The 12,253-nt window shown below is 41.7% G+C and overlaps 1 protein-coding gene across 3 annotated transcripts in view; it reads left to right on the top strand.

The window, feature by feature from the left end:
* Nucleotides 1-12,253, top strand: part of LOC106571839 (OTU domain-containing protein 5-A) — a 96,455-nt gene that overhangs the window by 3,579 nt on the left and 80,623 nt on the right. For 2 of the 3 annotated variants that reach the window (XM_014145310.3, XM_014145309.3), the window contains one exon: nt 3,378-3,471. In XM_014145310.3, coding sequence (XP_014000785.1) covers nt 3,378-3,471 — 94 coding nt within the window. The remainder of the gene's footprint in view (nt 1-3,377; nt 3,472-12,253) is intronic. The other variant, XM_014145311.3, reaches the window with a different exon arrangement.

A 12,253-nucleotide genomic window follows, 5' to 3' on the forward strand; every position in this document is an offset into this window, starting at 1 on the left:
GCCAGTGCGTCTTTGAGACCCTGGGCTATTATTTCACTGGGGTAAGTATATAATCTGGAGGCATACATTTAGTAAGGGAAAACCCCCCTGATTTGGACAAAATAACATGGGAACATATTGGCATAGCACGAATCATACACACAATTGTAAATACCACCGAAAGCGATCCATCTCCGTGCAAATCATATGGCAATTTTCCGATGGGGATTGCCAATTGTAACACCCCAAAATTCCTTTAGATGGCGAGCACGCTCCACTGTGGATTTTCATACAGCAAATGATACCCAAGTCAACACCCAAGGGTCAGATTTTGATAAAATATATATATTTTTTTAAACTTATCACCCCCTTAAAAAAGTGGTTTCTGGACCGTTTTTCGATTTATTTATTTTTTTTCCCCGATAATTTTTTTAATTGAATTTTTTTTATGTCAATTACACATGTATAAGAGCTGTATGGACATACTTCTGACATATTTTATTGACATAATTTTTGGGGTTGTTTTTGCTTGTGCATAAGGCATATGTTTTGTGCATTTGGAATATGATTTCATAGGGAGTCAAGTGACATATTTGCTTGTGCATAAGGCATATGTTTTGTGCATTTGGAATATGATTTCATAGGAAGTCAAAAGTGACATATTTTTTTGCCAAATGCCATTAGAAATGTGCAAATGAAATGTCCAATTCTTTTTTTGTCAATTATACATGTATGAAAGTATTGAATGTGCCAAATCAGGATGTTTGTCCGTTTGCCATGTACGATCATAGGAAGTCGGTTTCCAAACCCAAAAGTCAGTGAACCATGGTCCAAATGGCATTTATACTGCTGAAATGATATGTAGCCCTATGTTAAGACAGGGAATTTTTACTAGGATTAAAGGTCAGGAATAGTGAAAAACTGAGTTTTTAAATGTATCTGGTTAAGGTGTATGTAAACTTCTGACTTCAACTGTATATAGGGCAGTAGCCTCTAAGGTGCTAGTGATGGCTCTTTAACAGTCTGGTGGCCTTGACATAGAAGCTGTTTTTCAGTCTCTTGGTCCAAGCTTTGATGCACCTGTACTGACCTTGCCTTCTGGATGGCTCCACTGCAGCCCTGTCAATGTTAATTGGGGCCTGTTCGGCCCTCCTTTTCCTGTAGTCCACGATCAGCTCCTTTGTCTTGCTCACATTGTGGGAGAGGTTGTTGTCCTGGCACCATACTGCCTGGTCTCTGACTGCTCCTTATAGGCTGTGTCATCGTTGTCGGTAATCATACCTACCACTGTGTCGTTAGAAAACTTAATGATGGTGTTGGAGTCATACTCATTCGTACTCATTGTTAAGCCATTTTTCCACAACTTTGGAAGTATGCTTTGGGTCATTGTTCATTTGGAAGACCCATTTGCGACCAAGCTTTAACTTCCTGACTGATGTCTTGAGATGTTGCTTCAATCTATGCACATAATTTTCCTTTCACATGATGTCATCTATTCTGTGAAGTGCACCAGTCCCTCCTGCAGCAAAGCACCCCCACAACATGATGCTGCCACCCCCGTGCTTCAAGGTTAGATGGTGTTCTCAGCTTGCAAGCCTCCCCCTTTTTCCTCCATACATAATGATGGTCATTATGGCCAAACAGTTCTATTTTTGTTTCATCAGACCAGAGGACATTTCTCCAAAAGTACGATCTTTGTACCCATGTGCAGTTGCAAACCGTAGTCAGGCTTTTTTTATGGCGGTTTTTGAGCAGTGGCTTCTTCCTTGCTGAGCGGCCTTTCAGGTTATGTCGATATAGAACTTGTTTTAATGTGGATACAGATACCTTTGTACCCGTTTCCTTCAGCATCTTCGCAAGGTCCTTTGCTGTTGTTCTGGGATTGATTTGCACTTTTCGCACCAAAGTACGGTAATTTCTAGGAGACAGAACGCATCTCCTTCCTGAGCGGTATGATGGCTGCATGCTCCCATGGTGTTTATACTTACATACTATTGTTTGTACAGATGAACGTGGTACCTTCAGGCATTTGGAAATTGCTCCCAAGGATGAACCAGACCTGTGGAGGTCTACAATTTTTTTTCTGAGGTCTTCGCTGATTTCTTTTGATTTTCCTTATGATGTCAAGCAAAGAGGCACTGAGTTTGAAGGTATGCCTTGAAATACATCCACAGGTACACCTCCAATTGACTCAAATGATATCAATTAGCCTATCAGAAGCTTCTAAAACCATGACATCATTTTCTGTAATTTTCCAAGCTGTTTAATGGCACAGTCAACTTAGTGTATGTAAACTTCTGACCCACTGGAATTGTGATACAGTGAATTGTAAGTCAAATAATCTGTCTGTAAACAATTGTTGGAAAAATTAGTTGTCCTAACCGACTTGCCAAAACTATAGTTTGTTAACAAGAATTTTGTGGAGTTGTTGAAAAATTTGTTTTAATGATTCCAACCTAAGTGAATGTAAACTTCCGACTTCAACTGTACATAAGTATTCAGACCCTTGACCCAGTACTTTGTTGAAGCACCTTTGGCAGCAATTTATTATTCTTCGCTTTGTCATTGTGTGTAGATTGACGTGGACAATTTTTTATATAATCCATTTTAGAATAAGCTGTAATGTAACAAAATGTGGAAAAAGTCAAGGTGTCTGAATACTTTCTGAATACATTGTATGTGATCCTATGCAAATGTATGCAAGGTTTGACATTTATGTTTTAGTCAAATACAGCAGTATATCTGTTTGGGTTTCTTGCGGTCAATTTGCAGTGAAATAATTATTTGTAAATATGTTCTGGCCCCCAGACCATCTGTTCAAGAACAAATCAGCCCCCGGCTGAATCTAGCTGATGATCCCTGTTTTAGTGTGTTACTTCTCTAGAGGGTGTAGATGGCTTGGAGGATGTTCGCTACAAGCTCACACTTTGCTGGCACTCAGGTCCGCTTTTTATTTTAATAAAAAAATATATTTTAATTTGATTTAACCTTTATTTAACTAGGCAAGTCAGTTATGAACATTCTTATTTACAATGACGGCCTACCCCGGCCAAACCCAGACGACGCTGGGCCAATGGTGTGCCGCCCTATGGGACTCCCAATCTCAGCCGGATGTGATACAGCCTGGATTCGAACCATGGACTGTAGTGATGCCTCTTGCGCTGAGATTCAGTGCCTTAGAACGCTGCGCCACTCGGGAGCGCTTTAATGGGCACGGAAACTTTCATTGGAGACTTTGTAAACAAATGTGTAGCTAAAACTAACAAAATTGAAGTAGCCTAATTCAGCTCTTGGAAGGTGGTGGCTCACTTGAGACAGTAATGTAATGTTACCTCCTATAGGCTAGGCCTGCCTGTATAACCCACTGCATTAAATGACAGGTTTTCTGTTTCTCTTAGCAGGAGCACTGGTTTGAGAAAGCGCTTGGGGAAAAGAAAGGATTCGTCATAAAAAAAATGAAAGAGGATGGAGCATGTCTCTTCAGAGCTGTTGGTAAGTAAACATTCTTCTCATTTGATCTCCAATAGACCCAGGCCTTGTCTATAAACTCATTCAGTCCATCAACACAAAACCTGCAGCAAAGATGTGCAGATCACCTTGCTTTGAAATGCTCCAGTGAAATGCTGAAATAATTTTGATGGTAGTTCTCAATAATGGATTCCATGGAGAAGCTTGAATATGATGTACAAATTCTTCACATTAGTGTCATTAGTGTACATTTTGTCTTCCAGACATTGAACGTGTCAAGGTAGTGTTTAGTCATTTCAGTTTATAACACTAGATGACGCTACTTTACCATGGCAATTCATAGTGAATTCTATTGTGGAATTACTTTAAACACAGTCAAAAAGCACATGGAAATTCTTATACATTTTGAACTGTGTGTTTAATATTTAAATCATGAGTGAAGTAAGTGGATAATATTTATACAACAAAAAACAAGTTATGACAATATACATATACATTTTTTTTCTTGGAATTCATCCTTGCGTAAATTTCTTCTAACTTGTATAGAAACAATGATTTATCAATCTGTTAATTTTCCTGGCCCAAACAACTTTATTTTGGCTTACATTTGAAAGGTTTTGGTGCATTTGTTTTAGGCATTGTGAAAAAATGTGTTCTGTTGATTGAGAGGGGCCGGTCATGGCTAATCTGCAGGTGTGAGAACAGGCTGTGAATGGCTCCTCATATCATGGTCTCATAGCTTGGTTTTAGGCGCGGATGGAAACCACATTCATATTGACCTAGATGTATGAATTCCCACAAGGAACATTTCCCTTCACAGTCCCAGTACTTCCATTGTGAAATCAGTCCATTCCCAAACAATTGGGATAGTCCAACAAGAATGGAGTTAAAGAAGAGCAGGCCTGAAATGACCCTACCACTTCCCTTTCAGCCATGTGCTCATAAAATACGTGGCTACTTCTCACTCAATGGGAAAACATTTGACTAAATGTTTTGTTACCTGATGGAGGAAACCATTTTAATATAATTGTTAATCAAGCATGGATTCATGCTGAGACCATGGTCTCTTTTGCAGATGAGTCCTGCATATACCCCACGAGGTCTCTTCACAGTCCCCAAGTCCAGAACAGACTATGGGAGGCGCACAGTACTACACAGAGCCATGACTACATGGAACTCTATTCCACATCAAGTAACTGATGCAAGCAGTAAAATTATATTTAAAAAAACAAATGATGGATCAGCGGGGACTGTGATGCAGCGCCCACACAGATGCGCACACACACAATAACATACGCATTATACACACACATACACATGAATTTAGCAGTGTAGATATGTGGTAGTGGGGGAGTTGCCTGAGGGCAAATCTGTCAATATATTGTAATGTTTTTAAAATTGTATAAAAAGCCTTACTCTTCCTGGGGTCCAGCAAAATTATCTTCTGCCTTGGCAGCAGCTAATGGGGATCCATAATAAATACAAATGCATCAATAAACAACAATTTACATATTTATATACATATTTATATACCATAAAACACAACAGGCTCTTATTAGACACAGGCTTCTATTTGAGACAAGCGCCTATTTTCTTAATGCACACAGCTTTTGCTAATTAACATAGTTCGTTGTTTAATTCCAGCGTTCACTTCCACAATTTGAATCAATTTCTTAATTTCCTGCAATTTTCGCATTGTGTCACATGCGTTTTGTCTCTGTTTAAAAAAATATTGAAAGAATTCCTTGACAGAATAATTATTCTCCTCTTGAATTGTGCATTTTGGGCTGTTATTTTCCCACTAGAGGATGATCAGCTGATCTATGTTTTTGAAATATTTAGGAATAATTTATTCCTTGCCACCCATTCTGAAACTAACTGCAGCTTTTTTTTAAGTGTTTCTGTGATTTCTCTCGCTGTAGTAGCTGACGTGTATAGTGTTGAGTCATCTACATGCATAATAGCCACACTGGCTTTACTCAAGTAAAGATTGAAAAAAAGTAAGTGGCCTAGACAGCTGCTGTTAATCATTAATTTGATCCAGATTCAAATTATTTTACATTTCAAGTGAGATTTGTCTATCACTTGTGATTACTATAATGGTTAGCAATTTAACAACCTGTAGCAGTTCATCTAATTCCAAGACAAGCTTATTTTCTACCTTTCATTTGAACCTTCGCAGTCTTCCTAAAAAATCATGACCACCTTGTTCATTATCTGCCTTCTTTCAATCATGAATTTTCCATTGTTTCCCTTTCAGAAACATGGTTGACTGAAGAGACAACCATGCTTTATGACATGTCTCCTTATAATGCTGTTCACCACAGTAGAATATCAAGAGTGAGTGGAAGCGTGTCCATATTTGTTCATAAACGTTTTCAGTTCTTTGTAAAAGAGGACCTTGCACTTACACTATATATACAAAAGTATGTGGACACCCCTTCAAATGAGTGGATTCTGCTATTTCAGCCACACCCATTGCTGACAGGTAATCAAAATAGAGCACACAGACATGCAATCTCCATAGACAAACATTGGCAGTAGAATGGCCTTACTGAAGAGCTCAGTGACTTAACGTGGCACCGTCATGGGATGCCACCTTTCCAACAAGTCGGTTCGTTAACTGTCTGGCCTGTTAGAGCTGCCTCGGTCAACTGTAAGTGCTGTTATTGTGAAGTTGAACTGCTAGGAGTACCACGGCTCAGCCGCGAGGTGGTAGGCCACACAAGCTCACAGAACGGGACCGCCGAGTGCTGAAGCGTGTAGTGTGGAAAAATTGTCTGTCCTTGTTTGCAACACTCACTACCGAGTTCCAAACTGCCTCTGAAAGCAACGTCAGCACAAGAACTGTTCGTCGGGAGCTTCATGAAATGGGTTTCCATGGCCTTGTAGCCGCACACAAGCCTAAGATCACCATGCAGTGGAAATGCGTTTTCTGGAGTGATGAATCACGCTTCACCATCTTGCAGTCCGACGGACGAATGGGTTTGGTGGCTGCCAGGAGAACGCTGCCTGCCCCAATGCATAGTGCCAACTGTAATGTTTGGTGGAGGAATGATGGTGTCTGTTTCATGGTTCGTTCTAGGCCCCTTAGTTCCAGTGAATGGAAATCTTAACGCTACAGCGTACAATGGCATTCTAGACGATTCTGCGCTTCCAACTTTATGGCAACAGTTTCATCATGACAATGCCCCCTTGCACAAAGTGAGGTCCATACAGAAATGGTTGGTCGAGATTGGTGTGGAAGAACTAGACTGGCCTGCACTGAGCCCTGACCTCAACCCCATCAAACACCTTTGGGATGAATTGGAACGCTGAATGCGAGCCAGACTTAATCGCCCAACATCAATTCCAGACCTCACTAATGTTCTTGTGGCTGAATGGAACATCTAGTTGGAAGCCTTCCCAGAGGAGTGGAGGATGTTATAGCAGCAAAGGGGGGACCAACTCCATATTATTGCCCATGATTTTGGAATGAGATGTTAGACGAGCAGGTGTCCACATACTTTTGGTCATGTAATGTACATCTGATAAAATTGATGTTGAATCTCTTTTCATAGAAATTCCCTCCTGCAATTTTTTTTGGGTGGTAAAAAAGTGGTAATTGGATGCATCTATCGGCCACCCGATTCTAACATTGGTAATTTAATTTATCCTTGCATCAACCTGGGATTTGATTAATAATTAAGATATTTTTTTTTTCTTCTATTGTTTTTTTTAAATGTATTTTATTTCACCTTTATTTAACCAGGTAGGCAAGTTGAGAACAAGTTCTCATTTACAATTGCGACCTGGCCAAGATAAAGCAAAGCAGTTCGACAACATACAAAAACACAGAGTTACACATGGAGTAAAACAACATACAATCAATGATGCAGTAGAAAAAAAAATAAGACTATATACAATGTGAGCAAATGATGTGAGATAAGGGAGGTAAAGGCAAAAAAATGCCATGGTGGCAAAGTAAATAAAGTATAGCAAGAAAAACACTGGAATGGTAGATTTGTAGTTTGAAGAAAGTTCAGAGATAAAATATAAATAATATGGTGCAAAGGAGCAAAATAAATAAATACAGTAGGGGAAGAGGTAGTAGTTTGGGCTAAATTATAGATGGGCTATGTACAGGTGCAGTGATCTGTGAGCTGCTCTGACAGCTGGTGCTTAAAGCTAGTGAGGGAGATAAGTGTTTCCAGTTTCAGAGATTTTTGTAGTTCGTTCCAGTCATTGGCAGCAGAGAACTGGAAGGAGAGACGACCAAAGGAGGAGTTGGCTTTAGGGGTGACCAGAGAGATATACCTGCTGGAGCGCGTGCTACAGGTGGGTGCTGCTATGGTGACCAGTGAGCGGAGATAAGGGGGGACTTTACCTAGCAGGGTCTTGTAGATGACCTGGAGCCAATGTGTTTGGCGACGATTATGAAGCGAAGGCCAGCCAACGAGAGCGTACAGGTCGCAGTGGTGGGTACTATATGGGGCTTTGGTGACAAAACGGATGGCACTGTGATAGACTGCATCCAGCTTGTTGAGTAGGGTATTGGAAGCTATTTTGTAAATGACATTGCAGAAGTCGAGGATTGGTAGGATGGTCAGTTTTACGAGGGTATGTTTGGCAGCATGAGTGAAGGATGCTTTGTTGCGAAATAGGAAGCCAATTCGAGATTTCACTTTGGATTGGAGATGATTGATGTGAGTCTGGAAGGAGAGTTTACAGTCTAACCAGACACCTAGGTATTTGTAGTTGTCCACAAATTCTAAGTTAGAACCGTCCAGAGAAGTGATGCTGGACAGGCGGGCAGGTGCAGGCAGCGATCGGTTGAAGAGCATGCATTTAGTTTTACTTGTGTTTAGGAGCAGTTGGAGACCACGGAAGGAGAGTTGAATGGCATTGAAGCTCGTCTGGAGGGTTGTTAACACAGTGTCCAAAGAAGGGCCAGAAGTGTACAGAATGGTGTCGTCTGCGTAGAGGTGGATCAGAGATTCACCAGCAGCAAGAGTGACATCATTTATGTATACAGAGAAAAGAGTTGGCCCAAGAATTGAACCCTGTGGTACCAACATAGAGACTGCCAGAGGTCCAGACAGTAGGCCCTCTGATTTGACACACTGAACTCTGTCAGAGAAGTAGTTGGTGAACCAGGCGACGCAATCGTTTGAGAAACCAAGGCTACTGAGTCTGCCGATGAGGATGTGGTGATTAACAGAGTCAAAAGCTTTGGCCAGGTCAATGAATACGGCAGCACAGTATTGTTTCTTATCGATGGCGGTTACGATGTCGTTTAGGACCTTGAGCGTGGCTGAGGTGCACCCATGACCAGCTCTGAAACCAGATTGCATAGCGGAGAGGGTGCGGTGGGATTCGAAATGGTCGGTAATCTGTTGACTTGGCTTTCGAAGACCTTAGAAAGGCAGGGTAGGATGGATATAGGTCTGTAGCAATTTGGGTCAAGAGTGTCACCTCCTTTGAAGAGGGGGATGACAGCAGCTGCTTTCCAATCTATGGGAATCTCAGACGACACGAAAGAGAGGTTGAACAGGCTAGTAATAGGGGTTGCAATAATTTCGGCAGATAATTTTAGAAAGAAAGGGTCCAGATTGTCAAGCCCAGCTGATTTGTAGGGGTCCAGATTTTGCAGCTCTTTCAGAACATCAGCTGAATGGATTTGGGAGAAGGAGAAATGGGGGAGGCTTGGGCGAGTAGCTGTGGGGGGTGCAGTGCTGTTGAATGCAGTAGGGGTAGTTAGGTGGAAAGCATGGCCAGCCGTAGAAAAATGCTTATTGAAATTCTCAATTATAGTGGGCTTATCGGTGGAGACAGAGTTTCCTATCGTCAGTGCAGTGGGCAGTTGGGAGGAGGTGTTCTTATTCTCCATGGACTTTACAATGTCCCAGAACTTTTTAGAGTTGGAGTTGCAGGAAGCGAATTTCTGTTTGAAAAAGCTAGCCTTGGCCTTTCTAACTGCCTGTGTGTATTGGTTTCTAACTTCCCTAAAAAGTTGCATATCGCGGGGGCAGTTCGATGCTAATGCAGAACGCCACAGGATATTTTTGTGTTGGTTAACCTCTATGGGCTAGGTGGGACGCTTGCGTCCCACCTACGTAACAGCCACTGCCAGCCTGTGGCGCGATTTTCAAAACCTTAAAAATCCTATTACTTCAATTTCTCAAACATATGACTATTTTACAGCCATTTAAAGACAAGACTCTCGTTAATCTAACCACACTGTCCGATTTCAAAAAGGCTTTACAACGAAAGCAAAACATTAGATTATGTCAGCAGAGTACCAAGCCAGAAATAATCAGACACCATTTTTCAAGCCAGCATATAATGTCACCAAAACCCAGAAGACAGCTAAATGCAGCACTCACCTTTGATGATCTTCATCAGATGACAACCCTAGGACATTATGTTATACAACACATGCATGTTTTGTTCAATCAAGTTCATATTTATATCAAAAACCAGCTTTTTACATTAGCATGTGACGTTCAGAACTAGCATACCTCCCGCAAACTTCCGGGGAATTCGCTAACATTTTACTAAATTACTCACGATAAACGTTCACAAAAAGCATAACAATTATTTTAAGAATTATAGATACAGACCTCCTCTATGCACTCGATATGTCCGATTTTAAAATAGCATGTTTTGGTGAAAGCACATTTTGCAATATTCTAAGTACATAGCCCAGGCATCATGGGCTCGCTATTTAGACACCCGGCAAGTTTAGCACTCACCATAATCATATTTACTATTATAAAAGTTTGATTACCTTTTGTTGTCTTCGTCAGAATGCACACCCAGGACTGCTACTTCAATAACAAATGTTGGTTTGGTCCAAAATAATCCATCGTTATATCCGAATAGCGGCGTTTTGTTCGTGCGTTCCAGACACTATCCGAAATAGTAAAGAAGTGTCACGCGCATGGCGCAATTCGTGACAATAAAATTCTAAATATTCCATTACCGTACTTCGAAGCATGTCAACCGCTGTTTAAAATCAATTTTTACGACATTTTTCTCGTAGAAAAGCGATAATATCCCGACAGGGAATCTCCTTTTCGGCAAACAGAGGAAAAAATCCCAAAGGCGGGGGCGGTCGCGGTCACGCGCATAACCCAGTGTCCCTTGATCGGGCACTTGAGAAAGGCGATAATGTGTTTCAGCCTGGGGCTGGAATGACGACATTCTGTTTTTTCCCGGGCTCTGAGCGCCTATGGACAACGTGGGAAGTGTCACGTTAGAGCAGAGATCCTTAGTAAATGATAGAGATGGAAAAGAAGTTCAAGAAATGGTCAGACAGGCCACTTCCTGTAAAGGAATCTCTCAGGTTTTGACCTGCCATTTGAGTTCTGTTATACTCACAGACACCATTCAAACAGTTTTAGAAAATTTAGGGTGTTTTCTATCCATATGTAATAAGTATATGCATATTCTAGTTACTGGGTAGGAGTGGTAACCAGATTAAATCGGGTATGTTTTTTATCCAGCCGTGTCAATACTGCCCCCTAGCCCTAACAGGTTAAGGGCAGTCAGGTCTGGGGAGAACCAAGGGCTATATCTGTTCCTGGTTCTAAATTTCTTGAAAGGGGCATGCTTATTTAAGATGGAAGGCATTTAAAAAAAATAACCAGGCATCCTCTACTGACGGGATGAGGTCAATATCCTTCCAGGATACCAGGGCCAGGTCAATTAGAAAGGCTTGCTCGTTGAAATGTTTCAGGGAGCGTTTGACAGTGATGAGTGGAGGTCGTTTGACCGCTGACCCATTACGGGTGCAGGCAATGAGGCAGTGATCGCTGAGATCTTGGTTGAAAACAGCAGAGGTGTATTTAGAGGGCATGTTGGTTAGGATGATATCTATGAGGGTGCCAGTGTTTGCGGCTTTGGGGTTGTACCTGGTGGGTTCATTAATAATTTGTGTGAGATTGAGGGCATCAAGCTTGGATTGTAGGATGGCTGGGGTGTTAAGCATGTCCCAGTTTAGGTCACCTAGTAGCACGAGCTCTGAAGATAGATGGGGGGCAATCAGTTCACATATGGTGTCCAGAGCACAACTAGGGGCCGAGGGGGGTCTATAGCAGGCGGCAATGGTGAGAGACTTGTTTTTGGAGAGGTGGATTTTTAAAAGTAGAAGTTCAAATTGTTTGGGTACAGACCTGGATAGCAGGACAGAACTCTGCAGGCTATCTCTGCAGTAGATTGCAACACCGCCCCCTTTGGTCGTTCTATCTTGTCTGAAAACGTTGTAGTTAGGGATGAAGATTTCAGAGTTTTTGGTGGACTTCCTAATCCAAGATTCAGACACAGCTAGGACATCCGGGTTGGCAGAGTGTGCTAAAGCAGTGAATAAAACAAACTTAGGGAGGAGGCTTCTAATGTTAACATGCATGAAACCAAGGTTATTACGGTTACAGAAGTCATCAAAAGAGAGCGCCTGGGGAGTAGGAGTGGAGCCAGGCACTGCAGGGCCTGGATTCACCTCTACATCCCCAGAGGAGCAGAGAAGAATAAGTATGAGGGTACGGCTAAAAGCTATAAGAGTTGGTCGTCTGTGACGTCCAGAATAGAGAGAAAAAGGAGCAGGTTTCTGGGGGCGATAAAATAGCTTCAAGGTATAATGTACAGACAAAGGTATGGTGGGATGTGAGTACAGAGGAGGTAAACCTAGGCATTTAGTGATTATGAGAGAGATATTGTCTCTAGAAACATCATTGAAACCAGAAGATGTCATAGCATGTGTGGGTGGAGGAACTGAGAGGTTGGATAAGGTATAATGAGCAGGGCTAGAGGCTCTACAGTGAAATAA

This window comes from Salmo salar, chromosome 15 (assembly GCF_965601325.2).
Source record: "Salmo salar chromosome 15, fSalSal1, whole genome shotgun sequence".
Classification (NCBI taxonomy): domain Eukaryota; kingdom Metazoa; phylum Chordata; class Actinopteri; order Salmoniformes; family Salmonidae; genus Salmo; species Salmo salar.